Source organism: Rousettus aegyptiacus, unplaced genomic scaffold (genome assembly GCF_014176215.1).
Source record: "Rousettus aegyptiacus isolate mRouAeg1 unplaced genomic scaffold, mRouAeg1.p scaffold_m13_p_5, whole genome shotgun sequence".
NCBI lineage: Eukaryota > Metazoa > Chordata > Mammalia > Chiroptera > Pteropodidae > Rousettus > Rousettus aegyptiacus.
In genome coordinates, this window is record NW_023416308.1 from 9,972,033 (window position 1) to 9,994,637 (window position 22,605).

General features: G+C 44.2%; 2 protein-coding genes across 4 annotated transcripts in view; one reads left to right on the forward strand and one right to left on the reverse strand.

The window, feature by feature from the left end:
- On the forward strand, positions 1–10,312 carry RFC5 (replication factor C subunit 5). Of its 2 annotated transcripts, XM_036220739.1 has the most exons (12): positions 68–192; positions 438–568; positions 1,750–1,814; positions 2,086–2,222; positions 3,325–3,404; positions 3,983–4,056; positions 5,304–5,463; positions 6,194–6,275; positions 6,653–6,782; positions 7,376–7,453; positions 8,498–8,552; positions 9,579–10,312. In XM_036220739.1, exons 4-12 carry the CDS (start codon positions 2,211–2,213, stop codon positions 9,673–9,675), a joined length of 768 nt encoding a protein of 255 aa, XP_036076632.1. In that variant the 5' UTR covers positions 68–192; positions 438–568; positions 1,750–1,814; positions 2,086–2,210; the 3' UTR covers positions 9,676–10,312. The 2 variants fall into 2 exon arrangements, with proteins under 2 accessions (XP_016005003.1, XP_036076632.1); XM_016149517.2 differs by lacking the exon at positions 438–568 and having other exon boundaries at positions 1–192.
- Positions 9,346–22,605, reverse strand: part of WSB2 (WD repeat and SOCS box containing 2) — an 18,734-nt gene continuing 5,474 nt past the window's right edge. Inside the window, exons 2-9 of one of the 2 annotated variants that reach the window (XM_016149516.2) lie at positions 21,778–21,946; positions 17,507–17,751; positions 17,224–17,355; positions 15,193–15,293; positions 13,828–14,000; positions 12,964–13,074; positions 12,738–12,845; positions 9,346–12,131 (exon numbers count right to left, since the gene is read on the reverse strand). In XM_016149516.2, the coding sequence (XP_016005002.1) occupies positions 11,969–12,131; positions 12,738–12,845; positions 12,964–13,074; positions 13,828–14,000; positions 15,193–15,293; positions 17,224–17,355; positions 17,507–17,751; positions 21,778–21,946 (1,202 nt within the window). In that variant the 3' untranslated portion in view covers positions 9,346–11,968. Of the gene's footprint in view, positions 12,132–12,737; positions 12,846–12,963; positions 13,075–13,827; positions 14,001–15,192; positions 15,294–17,223; positions 17,356–17,506; positions 17,752–21,777; positions 21,981–22,605 lie in introns of those variants that run through there. The other variant, XM_016149514.2, reaches the window with a different exon arrangement.

Consider the following 22,605-nt stretch of genomic DNA (forward strand, 5'->3'; position numbering starts at 1 on the left):
TTTGCTTTTGCGCGCGAACTCTAAGTGCGGGTTCCAGGGGTTAGATTCGGGCTAGTAGCTAGCTGTGCAGGCCCTTGGGGGATGCGACGACCCCAGCCGATCCCGGCACCTTCATCACCTAGCCATGGAAACCTCAGCACACAAGCAGCAACAGCAGCAGCCCGCGGCGGCCAAGATCAGGAACCTGCCCTGGTAGGAGAAGGCCCGGCCGGCGCGGGGAAGGGGGTCGGCCGCTCGGGAAGGCAGTAGTCCGCGTGGGCAAGTGGCCCGGCCCCAACCCGATCTCGCCCCGCCGCCCCTGAACCTGCAGCCGGAACGGAGCCACAGAGATTCGCCTCGACAGCCCCAACTCCCCAGTTCCCGTCTGTTCTATTTATGGCTTGCTTGATTTCCGTGTCCCCGCCCCCACGCCCCGCCCCATTTCTTTTCCCGAATAGGAAAACGGCTTTCGCACCTGGGTGACAGCGGTGACAGCGTAGAGGTTTGATCCCGCGTCTTCTAACATTGCACTGGCCACCGTACCAAAATGTCCTCTTCTCTCTTGCCAGAATCTTCGATGCGATTACTGGTCAGATTCTAAACTAAAATAAAAATAACATTCCCTAGTTAATTTTTATTTAAAGGCCTTTCTATTAGATTATCAGGCACCCATTAGATGTTTGATCTTTTCAAAGACCATAGGTGGTAGGTATTCTTTATTATTCCAATTTTACAATTGGAGTAATGCAACCAAAATGATTAAATGACTTGCCTAAGGTCCAGAGCTAGAAAATAGGTTTGGATTTGAACCCAAGTGGTCTCCATTAAGAGCTTGGGCTCTTAATCATCCTACTTCCATGCCCATGTCCTAATGATGTTTTAAAGACTGATGGGAGTTGGCTTGATTTCTGAAAACCCCGGTCTTGTCCAGTAATGGGTTCAATTTGTTTTTATCGTGGTCAAAATACTTAACATACAATTTACAGTTGAAACTATTTTATAGAGTACAATTCAGTGGCATTAGGTAGATTCAGAACGTTGTGCAAGCATTCTACTGTCTCGTTCCCCAATTTTAAATCACCCCAGATGGAAACCCCATACCCAATGATAGTCACTCCCCATTCTCACTTCCCTCAGCCCCTTGGCAACCACTAATCTACTTTCTTTCTCTATGAATCTGCCCGTTCTGGATATTTCATATAAATACAATCAATATGTGGCTTTTAGTGACTAGCTTCTTTGTTGTAGCGAGTACCTCACTCCATTTACTTTTGTGGCTCAATAATATTCCATTGTGTGGCTATGTCACTTTATTTATCCATACATCTGTTGCTGTATACTCAGATAAGAATTCAGTTTTGAATTCACTTTGAAATAACAGGTACCCATCCAGGTTGGGATTATAGGCAAAGAGTTGGAAAGGTGAAATTAGAGCAACCTCAGCATTTATTGACATTTGGGACTAGATACTTGGGAGAGGGATGGGAACTGTCCTGTGCAGTGTAGGATGTTTAGCAACATCCCTGGTGCCTACCCACTAGATGCCCATAGCACCTTCCACCCAACTCTGACAACTGAAAATGTGTCCAGATATCACCAAATGTTCCCTGGAGGACAAAATCGCCTCTGGTTGAGAACCGCAGGTCTATATTCAAATTTAAAGGGTTTCGTTTCTCTTCCTCTTTTAGTTAGTATATGAAAGGATTCTTTGGTACATAACGAAACGTTCTTGCATTTATATATTGTAATCCATGCTAAATTGTATTACAGGGTTGAAAAATACCGGCCACAGGCACTGAATGACCTCATTTCTCATCAGGACATTTTGAGTACCAGTAAGCATCCATGTGTCATTTGCTATTCTAGTTGAAGGACCTGTATACATTTCTTGGTGATGTTGTCTCTGCTGAGTTAAGAACTTCGAAGAATCTGATTTGAACTTTATGGAATGTTGCTTTAAACATTGAATCCTTCAGATTTTTTATTTCTGCATCTGCCTCTGGTTTGAACAGAGGATTGAAGTGCATTCAGCCCAACTCAAGGGCCCACAGTGAATGAAGCAACTCTCAGAAACTGATGGTGTCTTTCTTTCTTCTTTATCCTCAGTTCAAAAATTCATCAGTGAAGACCGACTGCCACACCTGCTTCTCTATGGTCCTCCAGGGACAGGAAAGACATCCACCATCCTAGCCTGTGCTAAACAGCTGTACAAAGATAAAGAATTTGGCTCTATGGTCTTAGAGGTAAATAAGAGGACTATTCTTACTGGACAAAGGACTCCAGTCTCTTTAGTTCTGCTGGTTTTGTTTTACTTTACTAGTTAAGTTGTCCCACTGAGGTTGGGAAAGAAGCAGACATAAAATCTTTCAATTCGCTTTTTTCTATATTTGGCATTTTGGCCTAGGTTGACATTAGCTAGAGGGCAGTTATAGGGCTAAGTATTTGCTGCTGTCAACTTATACCCACTCAGTGGTTGCTCAGTGAGTGGTCACTCAGTTGCTGGCTACGTCCCATGTGCTCCTCCAGATCACTTCTCCACATTGCCCCCCTGGTTCTTGCCCCAGAAGACTGAGCTGTGTTGACTTCAAGCAGGAGTCTGGGGAAAGAACGATGCTTGGTCCTGCTCTGGGGGTGACCACAAGCTGACAGCATAGCATCCCACCTGCAGGGCACATTACACTGCCTTCTCCAGGTGCCAGCGCCACTCACCCCAAAAGACTTGGGGTGGCATTGGGCCCCAGTAATCCCTGAGGTATTGCAGAGCCCTTGTGGTTTCCCCATACCTCACCACCAATTTTATAAATATCTCTCCATATAATTCTCTTTAAATGACTGAATTTGAGTTTGCCATCTGTTCATTGCTGGGACTTGACTGATAGATAACAAAATTCGAAATACTGTCTATTGCAAGAAAAAAGGTCAACTTTTTTGTTATAGATCTTAGGACTTTACAGCCACCGATGTTCTTACCTCAATGTATTAACACCTCGGTAACTTCTGGGTTGTTCTAGATGTGGTAGCTAAAAGTAGCATCATTCCGCTTATGCCAGAGGTGCTATTTACTATGACCAGGCCAATTAATTATCTCTCCAGAGTATGTTAGTGATGGTCCTTGAGAAGAGGGAGGAAAATCAGACGTTTACCTTTCACAGCATAATGTAACGATCTAGTGGGTTGAGTTTTAAATACAATTGTGATCTCATTTTTTCATGGTGATTATTTCTTAGTCGTCTTTAGACCTGAAGACGGAGCTTGGTGAGCTGGGTTGATGGAAAGCTACATTAATTCATAGATGACACACCAACATGTTTTTAATTTATTCTGGCTTCTTTCTTTCACATGTAGCTGAATGCTTCAGATGACCGAGGAATAGATATCGTTCGGGGACCAATCCTGAGCTTTGCTAGCACAAGGACAATATTTAAGTAAGAAACATTCGTGTAATTTCTTTCCCTAGGTATTTTGATCAGAGATAATAGAGCCTCATATTTTTGATCCCTTCCTTTGCCAGTTTGTAACAGTTAAAAAAAGTAACTGTGTCAAAAGCATCCATGAAAAAGAGATAAAGTACAGGGATGGTGGTAAAAAAAAAATTTTTTTTAAATGCAAATATTGAAATATTAATCTGAGTCTATATGAGCAAATTCTTGGGGGAAGCACTCACTTCATTTTATTAGTCAACTGAGGCCCGATAAAACATCCTAGGCCTAGACGAACTAGTTTGAATATACACAAAAATGAATTGTGATCAGAATGGATAATAGGATGGGGGTTAAAAAAAAAAGGTGAAAAGGTAGGCATGAGCTCAGCTGGCGGTGATGGGGTGCGGTGTGGAAGAGGAGTTGGAGGTGTGATGGGCCAAGTCCGCTGCGGTCACAGTTCTAGGAGAAATGGTCTCTTATGAAACAGGGCCCGACAGCACAAATGCGAAGGTGTAGATTTGGGCCTGGAAGTTGAAGTGAGACTGAAGAAATCTTTGGATGGTACCATCTGTTTTTCCTAGGAAAGGCTTTAAACTAGTGATCCTGGATGAAGCCGATGCCATGACTCAAGACGCCCAGAATGCCTTGCGGAGAGGTAAGAGCTGCCAAGTACAGTGTGTTGGCCGATGAGCACATCAGAAGGGGAATTGGGAACTTCAGGCATGAGAAATGACATGCCTCGTTTTCAGTTATTGTTCATCATCCAGCCCAGGGAAATCTCTATATGCTTTTCTCCCTGTATCCCATCTGATGAGCCAGACAAAGTATTGGGGGTTTTCCCTTTCAGCAGCTTAAAGACATAAACCCTTTTGAGACTTCTGAGTATGACCAGACACTGGTGTTGCACCCTCCTTTTCAGCTGGGTTCAGTTTCGGGGCCGGGAATTTGTATTGTTTGATGGAAGATTCAGGAAAGTCATTCCTAAACTGCTGGATAGCCCTTTCTGCTATTGGTGCCCTTAGATGTGAAATAGCTAAGAAAATAATACCGAAATTTTAGTCACACTCAGAAAACTGACATTACTTCACTACTTGGCACATGACTGATTTGGCAGGGGAGGGGGAGTATCTTGTGATTTGTCTGTCTTCAGGGGCCTGGGGCAGTTAATTTCTTGGAGAGGATATTCATAATCTCTCTCCTTAAAGTAATCAGCTAGAGAGAAGGATGATCTTTAGGAGTTCTGGGGAGAAGGAGTGGGTTGGAGCCAATGTTTAAGGAGAGGAGGAGGAGGACAGAATATCTTCTGGTCCCAGCAGCTTTGGCAGTCTTTCTTTCGCATCTCGTTCTGTAGAGTGACTGTCAGTCTGGGCAGATCCCTGTGCAAAATATTGGATACCAACCAAATGAAACTGGTGTCACAAGCATCTCTGAATTCAGGTCGTTACTCTTCTTTGAGGCTCTAAGGCTTTGAGACAAGGCAAGGTCCACTGGAAGGTCTGAGATAAGGTACCCCTTCCCCACCTAGTAGGAGGTGGAGGTGGAGGTGGAGCATCATCAACCTGTTAAATAGAATTTTATGCCAAAGGGCAGGAATACTGGATTTTGTATGCTAATGGAATGGGATGGCAAGAGCACCAGAATCGTGGCAAATCATAAAAAAGGAAGCATTTTATAAAATCCTGTGGGGACACACTTGTCAGCTTTGGAAAGTGGCTGATCTCCAGGCCCGACCACCCCAGTGACACCCCCTCTCCCGACAGTAGCACCCCCACTTGTCTGCATTCGTGAATTCTTCTTGTACTTGTTTTCTGTACCCTTCATGTGACCATAGAAAAATTCAGGACGTCCGGGTCCTTTGAAGACTGAGAATGGATGTGAGGAAGCTTTCTTTTTTCTTGCCAGTGATTGAGAAATTTACTGAAAATACCAGATTTTGCCTCATCTGTAACTATCTGTCCAAGATCATCCCCGCCTTGCAGTCCCGGTGTACAAGGTTCCGATTCGGTCCCCTGACGCCTGAACTCATGGTTCCCCGCCTGGAACATGTTGTGGAAGAAGAAGAGTAAGTACGTTGGAAAGCAGGACGAGGTGAGGTCTCGGGGACTGAGTGTGGCATAAGCTGGGTTTGGGGATGACTCGCTGGTTCACATTTAAAGGTGATGCTTGTAAATGACTTAGCACTGAGTGCCGAGCACAGGATAGACATCGGGCTGTTAGCTGCTGTCATTTTCTCAGGTATGTCGTGGACCTTCACAATGTCATTTGCTTCTCGATTCTTCCATTCTCCTCCCCTGGAAGCTGTCCCAGTTTCCTCCTCCTCTTCTTTTGTCATTGGAAACTGCTGCCAAGTCCCTTCTGCTAAGCTGCCTCTAGCCTATTTTGCATAGAAGGGAAGGTACTGAAACATTGCATTCCATTGTAATCAGATGCCAAGTAGCCAACCTGAGCTACCGCTTATTTGAAAGGAGGTTTTGGCTCTATGATCACACGTCTCAACAGTGCTCTTTCCTCTCCAGAGAACATAGTTCAAAGCCAGTTGTTCAACACGGCAAGGCCTGGTCCTAACCAAGTGTCGTTCTAGACTTTGAGTGGGCTGTGACTGACTGTTAATGTGAAACCATCATCGCCCCAAACCAGGGCGAATTCTCGATCCTATAGATCAGGGGAGTATTGTTAACTCCATCCTTCCTTTTTTTTTCTCTCAAAACCTTAATCATTCCAGGCCTTCTTGTTCCCTTGGTGAACGTCTGTCCTCAGAGGCCTCTCAATCCCTTCTGCCCGTTTCCTTTCAGAGTTGATATCAGTGAAGACGGGATGAAAGCCCTTGTAACTCTTTCCAGTGGAGACATGCGAAGGGCTCTGAACATTTTGCAGGTACAGTGCTACTCACAGCAGATCTCGGGTGGTTGCTTTGGACGAGTTTTTCAAGAAAGGGATAAGCAACGGCACAACAGCAAAACCATTTCTGAAATCTAGAACTGGTTAAGACCTCGATCTCGTAACGTGCCAGCCGCCTCCCCACCACCTTCGCGTTTGATTAATGGGGAGAATAATTTGTTGCAAACAAGGGGAAGGTAGGGAGGGATCTGCGGCCGACAGCCGACAAGCCGCGGCGTCCTCTGGCGAGGCTGGCGCTTCCAGTGTGAAAACGCAGGGTTTGAGCTCCCCCGTCCTTGCAGTTTCCTCCCGACCTGTCCACCAATTGGGCGGCTGCTTTGACGGCCACTGCGATTTTCTCCCTGTCTGCACAGAGCACCAGTATGGCCTTTGGGAAGGTGACAGAGGAGACTGTCTACACCTGCACAGGGCACCCGCTCAAGTCGGACATTGCCAACATTCTGGACTGGATGTTGAATCAAGACTTCACCACAGCCTACAGGAGTATCCTTTCCCGCGTCCTGCCGACAGTGTGTCTCGTGCCCATGCCCTGAACTTGGCCCTAGGAGCTCAGGCTACTGCCAGGACCTATGCCCTGCTGGCAGAAGACAGCTGGCTGTGTGCCTCTGGTCAGCTTGTCACGGGAGCAAGATGGCTGTAGGTTGGAACGGGTACTTGTCTATAATGCCCCAAAGTTCTTGAGGGGCTCTGGCCTGGGTACAGCTTGAAACCACTTCACTCACAAATGGGAGAGATGCAATTAGACCTTAAGATGGAAGATGCAGTCATTTTTAAATGGTCTTTGTTACTCATTTTACTGTGAAATTAAAAGCTAGGTGTAGTAATATGAAGCTTTTCGGAGAACGCATTTGACTCTGTTCTCTATTAGAGATATAGTCGTATGTTTTAGAAAGCCCTTACCGAAGATGAAAACATAAATCAAGAATTGGAGTTCAACATGTACAGTTTCAGATTAAAGAAAACGACTATGTTGGGATTAAAAGCCCTCCTCTCAAAAGTCACCGGGGTTTGGATTCAAAATTCTCTGCAGCGTGTTTGTTCTGGAACTTGTTCCCTTTGCCTTAACTCTTCTCTAGATATTATGGAATTGAAAACTCTGAAGGGGTTGGCATTGCATGATATCCTGACAGAGATACACTTGTTTGTGCACAGAGGTAACTTACGTTGTTCCCTAGTTTAGAAGCTGTGGAGGTGGCATGCTTTGTAACTAAGGGTGGTTAGAGAGAGAACATGAAACTTTCATTCTCGAAGCAAAGAAACAGTAATGAGAAAGTATAAACCTGACCCCTCATTGTTATTTCAAACTTTGTTCCAATAATACTTGAACCTCAAGAACTGCTGGGGAGAAAGTGGAAACTCCTGAAGCCTATTTCCTCTCACAATTTGTATTTTACACCAATTAGTGTGCATTAGTTCACATTTCTAAAGTAATATTTTCCCCACAAGGACAGAGGGAGAAGGAAGATCGATCTGCATGTAAACCAAAGCTGTATTGACTAAACCATTTTACGTCCCACACTCGATCGCATCTTCTGTACAGAGAATTGGTTCTCAGTCTCAGCAGCATGAAGGAATCAGTCCCCTGTCCTGACCAGTTGAGTTGGGGGCGAACTGGGCATCAGGATTTTTCAGCTCTCCAGGTGATCTGTTGTGCAGCCTTTTGGAAAAGCTCTCCCCTCAACAGCACCCAACTGCACAGTTGGTCCCAGATCCATGATTAGTCCACTGGTGCTTTTACCGGCCTCTTCCCTGCTGGTGGACGGCATGTTAACTTCTGCCCAAGAACATGGTTGGCTCAAGCCTGCTCTGCACGTAGCAGCTGAGCATAAATCGACTTTTACAAATCAAGGTTGTTTTAAAAATTGGGACAGCAAGTGAGAACTCAGCTTTTATGTTAACTTACAGGGCTACCCAGTTGCTAAAAGCAGTGTTGATGACTCTCTGTGTTCTTAGGATCACTTTGGAATCTGCTAATTCTTTTTTTAGCTTCACTATGAATGTTCACAAAATGGAGTGGATAGACACTGAAAACCTATACAATTTTTACTTCTTTAGAGGTGTGGTATCTAGTGATCTGAGACTTCAAGAGAAGTTGTGTTATTCATTTGATGTTTAGATGCATACTTCTGGGATTTTTTTTTTTTTTTAACAGGTAGGGCGTGACAGACCTCACTCATTTGATTTTGTTTTACCCCTAGTTGACTTTCCATCTTCAGTTCGAATACATTTATTGACTAAAATGGCAGACATTGAGTGAGTATTTCCCAACTTTAATTCTCCCTTTTTAATTTGTGGGGTTTTTGTTTCTATTTGCTTGGTTTCAACTTTTTTGTCTAAATCATTCCTATCAATACAATGTAGTTTTTGGTGGGATTATTGAATGAAACATGCGGAAGGGTTTGAGTTGCTTAAAGAACATGGGAACAAAGACAAGGACTGGTACAGTTCAGTCACGTATTTGAGATAAAGCCCTCCAGGCTTGACCTACATTGGTTCTGGAAATGCTCGTTATTTGGGAGTCCCGCTTCCGTTCAGACCTCTAGGTTTAGGGACACTCAGCTATCCAGCTATGAAGGCATTTTGGCATACTAAAGCATATTGGGAAAAGTAAACATAAATTTGATTTTTCACTTTGCCTGGTTCAGTAAACACAGTTATTAACACCCACTGAAAATGGCAGCTGTCATTTCAGTAGACAAAAGCAACTGGGTTCAAAATAAGCTGTCGGCATAGGCCAACTCTAATTTGCTGTCATTGGCTTTCAGATGTACAAATTAGGTGACTTATCACTACATTGTGAATCTCATTATTTTGCTTTTAGTTGTTTAATCACTTGAAAGGTAACAAGATGAAATGCCTGTGTCCTGCGTTACTAATTATATACCACAGAACCACAGATACGTCAGCCAAACTTCCCACTGAATTAAGAAGGAAATCTTAATTATAATTCTTCTTAATATATTTTGTGGCTAAAGAAATAATCCTTAATCCCATAAATTCTGCATATGTATACACAGCTAGGACACAGTGAAGTTCAGGACATTGCTGTTGATAACACTTTTTTAATTTAATTTTTCCTCACCAATTTGAATCTAATCTGTGTGTTCAGGGCAGAGAAGAAAATGTTAGGGGACTCATACAAGCTTGATTGATGTCCAGGATCCATTTTTATTGTCTCCTATCCGCCAGCAGATTCTCAGTCTTTGATCTCTTTTGTTGTTTTATCAAAGGGCAGCTGCCTGTGTTCTCTACTCTTACCTTTTGTTTGATTTCTTTTAGGTACAGACTTTCTGTTGGCACCAGTGAGAAGATTCAGCTGAGTTCCCTCATTGCTGCTTTTCAAGTCACCAGAGACCTGATTGTCACAGAGGCCTAGATGCTGGATCATTTGCTGCATTTCTCAGGCCCAGCAGTGACGGGAGAACAGGGGACTCAGTTACAGGATAAGCTGCTGCCTGAAGCCACAGCCACCCCAACTCTTGGGAGTATGCCATTCCGGGCATGGGTGGCAGATATATAAAAAGTACCTTGTTTGTGGCTGTTTGGAGCAGAGATGTACAAAACAATTTTAATGTACAACTGTCTTATTACACTGCCCACTTTTGTTTTACGGTGCTGGGAAGGAAAAACCTTTATTTCAGCTGTATCTATTTTTAGAGTAGGTGTTAATGGATTTCTGGCCCAAACTACTATACTCATAAAATGGACTCAATTCTCTTACTTTAAAAACTGGTCTTTTTATTTCTTCTCTTGAAGTAGAGGAGTTACTAGCAGGTTCCTAATTGTGGTGGGGACAGTAGAGAAAACATTCACTTTAAATTACGCCATTAGGGGCCAGAGGTTGTACAACACTCAGTCATTTAATGCGGGGAGGGCACACGAGATTGATCTGACTCTAAACCTGCAACTGCCAGAAGGAGTGGGACCTGTGGACAGACCCAGCAGTGTGTTTTACAGCAGTCATGCTGCACTTACAGCGCTCTTCACAATAAAAATAAAGCAGCTTTCCTGTTGCTTGTGTTACGAGTGACTCGTCTTTCCTTAGCCAGTTACAAAGACAACGACTTCTTTAACCTGGATCTCTATGAAAACCTCCACCTCTGATATCACAGAATAAACTCTGGAGGCTGATCTTTATAATGGTGTCAAATTCTCATACTACCAAAAGGGAGGAGTCGGTTATTTCTGCCGTTCACACAGAGGACTCGCTCCCCATGGACACCAGTGAAGTTTTAGGCTAATGGCCAAATGGCCTCAAGGAAGCCACCCGGAGCCTCCCAGACTACACTGAAGGATTTTTTTCAAGATAACCAAAAATTTAAAAATTTGCCCAATCCATTCCCAGCTGTCTTATTGTACTCACTTATTTTAAAGATGATTTTTTTTTCTTAATGGAAAAAAAGGAAACGGAGAGCCAAAAGCTTTTTAACTTTTTCCTTCAATGAAAGCCTTTCATCTTGAAAAATGTCTTTCTTCGGCAACAAAGGTGGTAGAGGAGACTCCTACTTTTTCAACCATGTTTTATGTTACACTGGCCTCCATTAAAACACCTATTAAGAAAGCCAAAGGATGAGATGTTGTACTTCTTTTTAAAATAATTTAAAATATATTAATTTTTCCAAAGGCAGATTTTGTTTGGATGAGGTGTCTTGATTAGATAACTACATGCCACTGGAGGAGAACAGTACTTTTAAGGAGCTATATTTGTTTAGGGATAGAGCTAAAACTGGCTCATTAGTCCAATGAGGGGGCAGCAGCAAAGTCAGACCTCGTACATAAGACCATCGGCTGAAGTGATGACAACAATTCTTTACACAGTTAAGGAGACATCTTCACCACTGTTCGACTTAAGTACTGCGGTTTTTAGACACCATCAAAAACACAGTTGTACCTTACCATCTGTTGAGAAAACACAAAATAAATATGCTAAGGAATGGCAAACAACTGACAACTCAGCCATTTGAACAGTCATGCAGTTTAGGAATAAATCCTTGTGTAACCTGACAGAAATTTATCATCTGCACATGCACACCGTTTAAAAAAAAAAAAAAAGCCAATTATAGTGTCTGTATCAGTCAGGAGCACAGCCTCTGAGTCACCTGTAATTTAGTTAATATCAGAGGCCGCTCCGTGAACACTTTGTCCTGCTGGTCAGAGAGGAGCTCGAGGAGGGAGAGACCTGCCAACATCACAGCGACTCTGACAGCGGCAGAGAGCTTTAAACCACGCCGCCGCCACCGCATCCCGAACAACAATGGTTAAGTGCCAGGCAGAAGCCACACTTCCCAGCAGGGGGACTTTAAAACCCTCTGCCCCTACAGGGAGGCTCTGGAGGCCTAGTTAGTTATTCTTATCGAAACATCAGTAACTGCACTTTGAATCAGAACTACTAGAAAGAGTTTCAAACTTGTTTGTAAGTGGACTGAAGACTGAAGGTAAGGCTCTGTTGTGGCCACGGAAGTGGGAGCCCCTCCTCTCTGACTGACTTTCCCGTGTCATGCGGAAAAGATCCATGATTAGTCCACTGGAATCTGGTTTGGCTACATTCTATTCAAGATCCCAAAGAAACTATTTCGATCCATGACCAGATGTTTGGCCCATTATTCCAACTACTCCTTTACCAGGAAGATTTATCCTGCTACAAAGAAAACAAGACCATGTAGCATTGCTTAAAAAGTCCTGTATGTGAGGAACTCTTTCATTTTCTTGGGGATTGGCAGTGCGAGCACTTGGTAGGTCGTGAGGAAACTTCGAAGGGCTTTCCGGCATAAGTGCTTCAGTGATGATAGGACCCTAGGAGCTGTCCAGAACTGGACGTGACCGTCCCTTGTCCTGAAACGAGACAAAAACCAATGTGTTAAGACAGACTTGGAAATCCATGTTTTTTCATCGTGATGGATGTTAATGTTTCTTGTACTAGCAGGCTACTCCCAGAGTGAAATGTAATCCTGACTGTTGAAATGGATGTAAAAGCTTGGTGCTGAATAATTAAGGCTGCTGAGAGGACTATAAAGAACTCCAGACACCTCGGACACCGAAGTGCTATCTCTGTCAGCACAGCCCTTTCTAAATCATATGGAGTTCAAAACGTGTAACCGAGGGAAGAGTACCACCTACTGAATCATAGATGGTCACTGTAAAGTAGGTGGTCTTTGCCCTAAATGGTTTCCCATATAAATTCTGCATCATCTTAATTTAAGCTTCCTTGTAGACTTGGTCCATTGGTTGTCATGAATTGTAACTCTTTCATTATATTTACATTAAATATGAAGAGTAAATGGTAACCTATATTGGCAGAATAAGAATTTTATGTAACCTTAGATTTCCTTAAAGCCTTCCTTAGAAGCAGGAAAATTCTAGATGCTTTCTTTCCTTACAAAGCTACATGGTATACTCAGCAGAAACTGCTGCCCATCTGTTCGGCTAACAGATACATACCCTGTGGCAATAACTCCACCATGTGGAAAAAATGTGCAGCAAAGACCATTGGTCATGGGAGCAAACGCAATTGGAGTTTTCAGTTCCAGGGCCCAGATCCTGAGGAGTCTGGATGAGAGAGACAAGTCCGTGCACATTAGCAGACCCGGGGCCAGGCCCCCAGGGCATGCTACGATCACTTGCAAGCACTTGCTCAGAGGCTGCGTGAGGAGGTTTCTCTTGTTACCTGTCATCCGCCACTGTGGCCAGGTACAAGCCTTCCGGAGAGAAGCACACAGATCTCAGGGAGCTAATGTGGACATCGCTGTCGTCCATGGCGGGGTCGAGCTGGGTGTGGCTGAGGAGGAAGAAACGGGACAAGAAACCTGGAGAGATGGCCCCCCTCCACCCTTTATCTATTCACCCCCGGGCAGGAGGCAAACTGCCCCCGCCATGAAAAGGCTCCTGACACATCTTTGACCCCACGTGGAAAACCTGGGGATTTGCAGACTGAAAGCGAAGATTGGAAAAAAGTGCATTTCCTAAGGCTCCAAGTGTCGTGAGGGGGCTGAAGGGTTACCAACACTCTCTGTACTAGTTTCCTTATGCAAAGTAGGTCAGCTCTCACTTTAATGCCACAGTACAAACTGAAAGTCTTTTTTAGGCTAAGATACATGGTAATTATAGGACTACCTATTACTTGCTTCATAAAACAACAGAGACAAAGGGGAAAAAGTCGACCAAATTTGTGAGAATGTGAAAATTCATTTTGGAAATAACAGTTTCGATAAGAGGATCATTCTGAACTTGTTACTACAGTTATTAGTAAATGGAAAGAAAGAGTCACTTTGAGGTTTCTTAATGCTGAATCCAAAGAAGTACAGACGGCCTCATATGTCAGGGACTTGCAGGCACTCAGGTCTGATCTGAGAACCTAATGGACAAGGAAACGCTACCGCACGCCAGCCTGAGAACGAGCATTGATTCCACTGTGTCTTTACCCAGGCTGCCCCCTCCCATGCCCCAGACTCTAAAAGGGACATGTCTAATTCAAGGCAGGTTTCCATCAGTCACCACACAAGGAAGTCAGAGGGAAAGATCCAGTCCTTACTGGAGTGACCTCAGTCTCTCGCCAGTGTAGGGGTCCCACATGATCACGTTGGTATCGTAAGAAGCCGTGACGAGCAAGGCAGAGTCAGGGGAGAAGTCACAAGAGACAACACTGCTTTGGTGGCCTTCTAGCTTCCGGATTAACGTGTAGGACCGCATACTCCAGAGAAAGACCTACGGAAAGTAACAGGTGCCTGATGAGGGGCAGAAATAACGTGCTCAGAACGTGAACAGTGGGCAAAAGGCACAGTGACGCCCCCTTCAGGCCCCGTGGCCAGGTGAAGCCAAATTTTCCATTCGCCTTTTCTCCAGCTCTTCCAGGCGTATCATATAGGCTTAAAGTAATGGGCCTGGATTCTTACGAGGGCCTACCCAATGGACGTGATCACGGAGCTCACTTTAAGGGAGAATGAACGGGGCCAACCTCAGGAAGACTGCCAGCTAACATAGGTGAGTACAGGCTTCTGAGTTCTACTTCGGATCCCTGTTTGCGAATAAGCAGTATGTGCTGACAAAGCCCTAGGCCAAGGGCTATCTTGTCCTTTTACTTAAACGCAAAAATAGGGGTCCAGTGGCCTCCGGAGCTACCAACGAAGTAGGGGCGCCGACCATCTCACTCTACATGCCACGTGTGTCTACAGGACCAAGGAAATCTGCCTCACGATGCAATGTCTGACATAGCTCATCGCTCCCTATCTTCTTGAGAGTCGTTACGAGTAGGATTAAATTTAAAAAACTCTCACTTTAGCATAGTTGCAAACCTCAAATGAATGATTAACTACCCGAGCTGTACCAAATAGTGAATTCTTAACTTTCCTAAGTCAGTCACAGCAAACAGTTCCACGCGGATACAAATTCAAACCAACAAACTGTTCCCAAATTGTTCTTGGGTTTCTATTATCGCTTAAAATAACACGCAGGACTTGAGGACAAGGTTCAACACGTAACTAACTGTACGTCTTATGATTTGAAATGGAAATCCTAATTACGTAGATTCAAATTAGACGTTTCAATGAAATTTAGAGGCACGTGCGGGTTGCAGCTTTTAAAATCTTAGGCTCCAAGGGGAGAAGAAATTTAAAAAGCACCTCTCTCCCACTTGTAAAGACAAACGGTTCTCCAGCGACGGCAGCACTTGACTTACACACCTTCTCTTTTTGGTTCACGTCCAAGGGCAAATCAAAAGAAAGGTGTGCAAGAGGAGGTCGTGGCCCACCAGCACGTATTCTGTCGGGGCGGATTTGCAGGTGGATTCTGAGGACACCTGGCTCGTTTACCCTGTCACACAACTCAAGGCCCCTTCGGATCTCTACGTCTTGCTGAAGTAAAGCAGGGTGGGAAATGGCGCCCGCCGCGTGAGACTTACTGACTTCTCTCCAGCCGCGGAGCACAGCATGCTGCAGTCCGGGGAGATGGAGCAGCAGTAAACCCATTGCAGGTGGCCTGATAACACCTGAATTTGTTTACCTGGTAGAGAAAAGGAGCAAATGGTGAACCGGCTCTCGAAACCACAAATCAAGAAGACGGAAGAACTGGTAGTGATGGCCCACCCAACCTTATATCCATCCGCTTCTCTACTGGCTGAGTCCCAATGCCCATTTTTTAACGAAGAGAATGAAATACGGCAGAATTGGACATTTAAACACCTGAAATCTATTAACACAACATTCTAATGCCCAAGGGAAATCGCTGTTAATTCAGATGAAATTAAGGATCTAGATTTTCCGTGGAGTACCGTTTAGTGAAAAAAGAAAGATTCAGAAAAAAATGTGAATAATATGGTTCCATTTTTGTGAAACATTCACCCTAAAACACATAAATGTAAGTGTGAGTGCCCTAATAGGATTATACAAGTATAGAGCAAAATGCGGAAAGAAATATGGAAGGCTCTTGGTATGGGTTAGATTACAGAGGGATTATGGAGGAATTCAAAGGAGGGGAGGGATGAGAAAGATGGTGGAGGGGGGGTGGGAAAGAGAAATCGAGCCAAAAATAAAAGGAAAATGAAAAAAATATTTTTACGAATGTATATGGTCATTTATTTATGGATATATGTGGGTATATAAAAGTTTTTTAAAATAAGTCGGCTGTCAAGTAAGAACAGGACTTGCCCCCTGGAGTAGCTGTGAGTGTTGAATAAATTAAGGCCAGTCACGCAGGGCAGGGCCTGGTACATGGGAACGTTATTCCTTTCCTCTCCTTGAAAAGCCGTAACAATTGTCCATTCCACCCCTCTCAGTCACCCTCGGCCAGTCCAAGTGATTTTCAAAGCCACTCCGAGGACCTTCCTTAGATGGTGGCGAGCTGCCTGTGGACACACATTAAAAATGGCACTGCCTCTGAGAAGCCTTCCCAGTGAGCAGGCCTGCCTTCGTGTGACTACAAAGGTGCCATAGTAATGGGCAGAAACTATCCAGAGTTCTCTTAGTGATCAGATACCTTCAGATGAGAACATTACAAACTCCTCTTTGCTTGTTCTGATGAATTATCAGGCTCGTTTCTAAGAAGGCAAGAGACAGGTCCCCTCTCACGATGTGAGGAACAGTCATGGCTCAGACGATAGTCCCAACGCCTGTGCATCATCGGGGATGAGTGTGCCTCTTCATGAACTGTCTACATTACCATTTCCTCCTTCCACCTGTCTCTAGCCCCTGCATCCCAGCCCACATGGGGGAGGAACGGCCTGCAGTGAATTCTCCTTCTCTGTCACCAGAGGTGTGTGAAATGCTTTATTGGGCTGCTCCTATAGATAATTCTGCTCAAGGCAGAATTCCAAAAAAGCTGACCCCTCTAGCCTGAGAGAATTCTTCCAGACCTAGATACTTCACAAAGGAACTCTGTTTCTAACAGCAAGTACCAAACATGAACGACTTGCTCTGGACCAGTGGTTCTCAACCTAAGGAGACTTTGCCCTCCACGTGGGCACTGGGCAACGCCCGGAAACGTTTAGGTTGTCACAACTATAGAGGGTGCTACTGGCATCTAGAGGGTGGTGGCCAGGGATGATGCTCCACATTCTAGAATGCACAGGACGGCCTGCAACAAAAAACTATCCAGCCCAGAGTGTCAACAGTGCTATGACTGAGAAAACGTATTCTACGTCATGTATTTTCAAAAACAGTGGTATCAATAGCGGTAATAAATATGTGATGGCCCGAAAACTCCTACGTTTTTGGTGTGTACAAAGTGTAAATATACATTCAGTACATGAACAGATATATATCGTATATCTCTGGTATTAAAATCTCCAAGGGGTGAGTAGGGGTGATTTAAAAATATGTCTAAAAAGGCTCCTTAGGAACAATATTGAGAAAGGTTGAGAAACACTATTCTGGGTAAAAATGACCTTGGTGGAGAAAGGGGCAGAGTATTTGAGGAGTCGCCCGGGAGTTCGTACCGTGTTTATTCAGGTCCCAGATGCGAAGAGTCTTATCCCGGGATGCAGACACCAAAATCAAACTGCCACTCGGCGTGAAGCTCAGATCTCTCACGACATCTTGGTGGCCGGAAAGATTCAAAAGCAGGAGCCCTACGGTGAAAGGAGGAGTCAGCGGGAGAGGTGGCTCCCTGTCTGCCAGTCTCGGCTGCACCCCTCAGCCAGCTGGGGGCTGGTGGCCTCACTGGCCCCTGATCAGAACAGGCACATAAGCCTCCAGAACCTTGTACCAGAAACAACCTACCTGTCTGCACCTCCCAAATCTTGATCTGCCCATCGTTGAGTCCCGTAGCAAGGATCAGGCAAGAGATGTCTGGCACTTGGGGATGGTGCCGTGCCCAGAGCTTCCTGCTGGGTGGAGAAGGCCACGGGCTGAAGGCCAAACCCCAGACAATCTGCCCACAGTCCAGAGTCTTCTCCTTTGGGCTGCCTCGCCCTTTTGAATCATTTTTGCTGCTTCTGCTTTTGGCTTCAAACTCTTTAGGGATGCTGGGGGAAGTAGAGAATTCTTAATGAGTCTGAAATTGTCACCAAGTCAACCAACTTTTCATCCTGGGTAATCTAAGACTTTAAAGTCTTAGAAACAAACTGGCCTTCAGATAATCCGGTATGACTTTTCTTTTTAGAGTTCATGTGAAAGAGACTTCACTGGCCTTGGCTCATCCCATTTGTGATAGTCCTCCAATGGGGTGACCTGCCTTGTGGGATAACTAGATCACAGGGAGCCATACACTTTCTCGGAAAGGTCTCTCGGGTTTTGATGTATGGAAGGAAAGATGCGCTCAGTTTTTTTCACGAGAAAGAAAGCACGCTATAGGTTTGGAACCAGGACGGAACTTAGAGCCTGAATGCCCACCTGCTGCTCTCCTGCCTGACAAGCCCCCTCCCCTTCCCATCTCTAGCTTGGAAAACTCTTACGAAGCCGGAAAATAAACAGCTTTCTTGCCAACATCATTTGCTCTGCACATGTTGATTTCTGCCTTCGCTCACTATGTTCCAATCAATTAATGAGGCTCTTTCATTTACTTCCTCAATGATATATCCAGCACAGGCACCAACTAGCGGGATAGTCGACAGAGAAAAAGAACCCACGGAACTACTCGGGGGCGCACTGATCGGAAAGATCTCATAGCGTGACCCTCTTTTACATTCTACTTATAGTGAAACACAGGCCCGGATAAGCTAAGTGAGACTCAGTCCCTAAGATAAGGGCCCGTCCACCGCTCTGCCTAGCACACAATGTCTCAAAGGCATGAGCAGTTAGACAGCCTGAGGTTAGGCCCCAAAACTTGAAAGTCGCCTGTCTGTGGTACACTTTATCAGCGCAAGTATTAAGTCCCACTTTTTTATGTGATCCTGACCACACTCTGGGGTATATCACACTAGGGGAAATGGAGGTGATGAACATAGAACTCAGTTCCATGGAAAATCCTACATTAACATATACGTAGCTGGACCGCTTTATGTATTACATTTCTTCCCCTCAAAATTAAGTATATCACGTTTGTCAGTTGTGTTGTTGAAATAAATTTATTTTTAAAATTTTAACCAAGCTTACCTGTAAAATTAGGAGGAACTGAAGTGTAGCCTCCTTCAGTTCTAAAACTCTATTGGTCCAAATCAGAGGTTGGCAACCTATGCCTCAACCAGCGGTCTGTTTTTATAAATAAAGTTTTAACGGAACGCCACCAGGCTCATTTGTTCACCTGTTATCTATGAGTGTTTTGACACTACTCATAGCAGACTTGAGTAGTCTCAACCATATTGCCTGCAAAGCCAAAAATATCTGCTACCTGGGATTTTACAGAAAAAGTTTGCTGAGCTCTGATCTAAACAGCCAAATCCAGTCTGAAATTTTGTTATTAAAACAAAACATCTGGATGGGACAATGAACATCTTTTTGATGGGGCCTTCCCAACCCACACACATTGCAGACTTGCCCGGCCCTGGCGTAGGGGCCTGAGTTTGCAATCCAAGGAAGAAATACACAAAAGGCAGGCTATGGGGAGAACTTTTGTAGGACAGCTTGGAACCTCCAAAGTTATGTTTATCTTTTATAAAATCCTACTTTCCGTATTTGAAATTAAGGGATACTTCTGTAGTTACTCTATTCCAAAGAAATTAAGGTGCGTTTACATATTAATTCATTTTACTACCATAAATTTAACTTCTAGAAAGAGATACTAAGATCTCCATTTTAGGGGTGGTGCTGACTTTCCTGGGTTCGCAAAATCAGAGGCAGAATAGGACTGAAACAGAAGTCTTTTAACCTCCTAGCCTAGTGCTTAACAGAGCCCCTGACCTCCTGAGCTTGTCAATGAATCAAGAGATAAGTTAGTCACATGGAGGGTGGGGAGGGGTAACTAAGGGCAAGGGAGATTCATTGGGAGAACTTAAATTCACTGAAATTAAAGTTTCTGAAAGTTTGATTTCTGAAAGTAGTACAGTATTTGATTAATATCAATTATCTGCTCAATATCAAAAGCAGTCCTAACAAGAAAATAAATGCCCCAGACTCCCTGTCTAAACGCCTTAAAAAATTAAATTACAAAAATAATTGAGAAACATGGAAAAACCCTGGAAATGAGGTAAATAATAGTTAATATGAGAGGACTATATTTACCTACAGTAACTCATGTTTAAGTACGACAGTGATTTTTCAGGAAAACAACAGATTTTCCATTTTATGCTTTTAAAAAGCTTTTTCAGACTATAAATTTATATCAGACTTAAGTCTGGATATGATGTTAAGTCCCTCATATTCAGAGTGAGGAGATCACTAAATGATGAATGACCTTAGCATTATCATTAAACTGACCATAGAAGGAATGAAAATCATGATTTTTGTAAAAAACGATAATCTTTTAATAGCTGCAAAAATATATGGAAATACCACAAGGTCCTTAACCATTCTCTCATCACTAGATTTGAAGCAGTTTCTAATTTTTAACTACTAGGTACTTAATTCCATGATGAAAATCGGTGAATGTACACAGATAACCCCATTTCTGTGATTCCTAACTGCCATGAAACATTGTTAAGGTCCTGATGCCTATCGCCAAATAGCCTTCCTTCCGGAAAGTGCACAAATCTATACCCTTTGGCCTCAGCAGTGTACAGAGTACCCCGTCTCAGCAAACTCTCACTGGCATTACCTATTGTCAAGGCAACAAGTTTCAGGCCAAATTTATATAAAAAAACTTTAATATGCAATTTAAAGAAATGTCTCAGGCAAAATAAATGAGACCCTCAAGGGCAGGGACCACATTTGATTTATTTCGGGATTCTCAGCCCCTGTGTGTTTCAGGCAAAGATTGGTAACAAACGTTGGCTGAATGAATAAACGCAGACCTAGAGCTGCCCTGGGACACATGGAAAATTGCAAATGCTGGGCTATCTGACTGGGGGCTCACAGCATTCAGACATTGCGACCTGCCCAGACCTAAGAAAGAAAAACTAGTTAATACCAGAAACTCAACGTGGTAGATAATAAAAAGACAACACCCGATTTAAAAACGCGCAATGACCTGAACAGACAATTCTCCAAAGAAGATGCATGAAGGACCAATAAGCACAGGAAGAGGTGCTCAACAACAACGGCCGCCAAGGAAATGCCGATCAAAGCCACGTGTGAGATGCCCCCTCACACCAACTAGGACGGCTGCGCCACAACGACAAAGACAGACAACAACGTGTGTTGGTGGGGATGTGGGAATCTGGGAAACTCATACATTGCTGGAGGGACTGTAAAACGGTCCGGCCACTTTGGAGAAGTCTGACAGTTCCTCCAACAGTTAAACATAAAAAACATATGAAATCGCACATCCGTGCAAAAATTCGTACATAAATGTTCATAGCAGCACTTATTCATAACAGCCAAAGGTGAAAACAAACCAAATGTCCAATAGATAAATGTATAAACAAAATGTGGTATCTCCAAACAATAGATTATTTGGCAATAAAAGGAAATAAAGTCCTGATACGTGTATCGACATGGAAAACTGTAAAAAGATTGTTAAGTAAATGAAGCCAGTTAAAGAGAGTACATATATGATTCAATTAACATGAAATGTCCAGAATAGGCAGATCTACAACAATAGAAAGTAGATTAGTGGCTGCGCAGGGCTGGAGAGTAGAGGACTTGGAGGGTCTCGGCTAAGGGGATGTGGGCTTTCTTTTTGGGATAATGAGAATGTTCTAAGATTAATCACAGAAATAGATGCACAACCGTGTGAATACACTAACAGACATTAAATTGTACACTTTAAATGGGCAAATTGTATGGTGTGTAAATTAGATCTCAATAAAGCTGTTAAAAAAAATTTAGGGCTAACATGATGGAATTTTCAACGTACAGAACTGGAAACCCCAATGATCAATTCCTGAACTGTCCAGCCACTTTCCCTCTCCTGTTCTCGGGCAGGGAGGCCCAAAAGAGTAGGGCGCGATTTTAGAAAGCGCTCACGTTCCCCATCATGAGGACTCCCTCGCGCCTTTGGGTGCCGGAGTACTTACAACTGTTCCTCCAGCGGCCAGGGGATCAGCTTGACAATGCAGTGTCCTTGAGACCACGCGAACCAGGAACCATCTGGGGAGAAGGCGACACTCCAGGTTTCACAGCTCGACTTCCAATCAAACTGGTGGGGGCGCCCGGGCTTGAGTTCAGCCAGCAGCAGCGGTTCCTCTGGGACAGGAGACAGCATTCTTCAAACGAGCACCCTCACTTCCGAGGAGAGTGGGGAGCCAGGCTCCCCAACCACCTCTCTGACTCAGACACGGGAAAGCCACTGCCTCTCCTTGGCAAAAGGTGACACTATGGATTCTGGGAGGGAGTTGTCATTTACGTGACCTAGGGCAGTAACAGAAGCCACAGGCCACATTCCACCGTGGTTACTCAGTCTTGGCACACCCCACTCACTCCTGGTTAACAGTGACTCTGAGTCACCTTTGGATGGGTAACCCCAGTGAATGGAGGCCTCATTTTCCTATGAATGCATGAAGAAGAAGAAAGGAGAAAGGACCAGACCAGACCAGACCAGAGCCAAACCAAGCAAGGATCACATTAGATGATGTGGATCAGGCGGCTTTCAAATTCTCCTTGAGAGAACCCACTACTAGGAAACAGATGAGAAGAGGAGGATCTGAAACTCAAAGTCTCCCTCCCATTCACCAGCATCTTCCCCGTCATTCGGGCTAGAATGTTCAGCACCTGCCCTGGTTCCTCTCCCTTAGACCCCTTGCTACGGCCTCCACTTTCATCTCCTCAGTTCTTTTAAACCTTCATCCCATCTTGCCCAGACCTTTGCAGGTCTCTCCGGATTCGTTTTCCTGCTAAAACTGAAA

Coding starts and splice junctions, on each gene's coding strand:
- RFC5 (XM_016149517.2), top strand. CDS start 125: ATGGAAACCTCAGCACACAAGCAGCAACAGCAGCAGCCCGCGGCGGCC. Junction 7,454..8,497: donor ACACTTGTTTGTGCACAGAG/GTAACTTACGTT, acceptor TTTTACCCCTAG/TTGACTTTCCATCTTCAGTT. Junction 8,553..9,578: donor ACTAAAATGGCAGACATTGA/GTGAGTATTTCC, acceptor GATTTCTTTTAG/GTACAGACTTTCTGTTGGCA.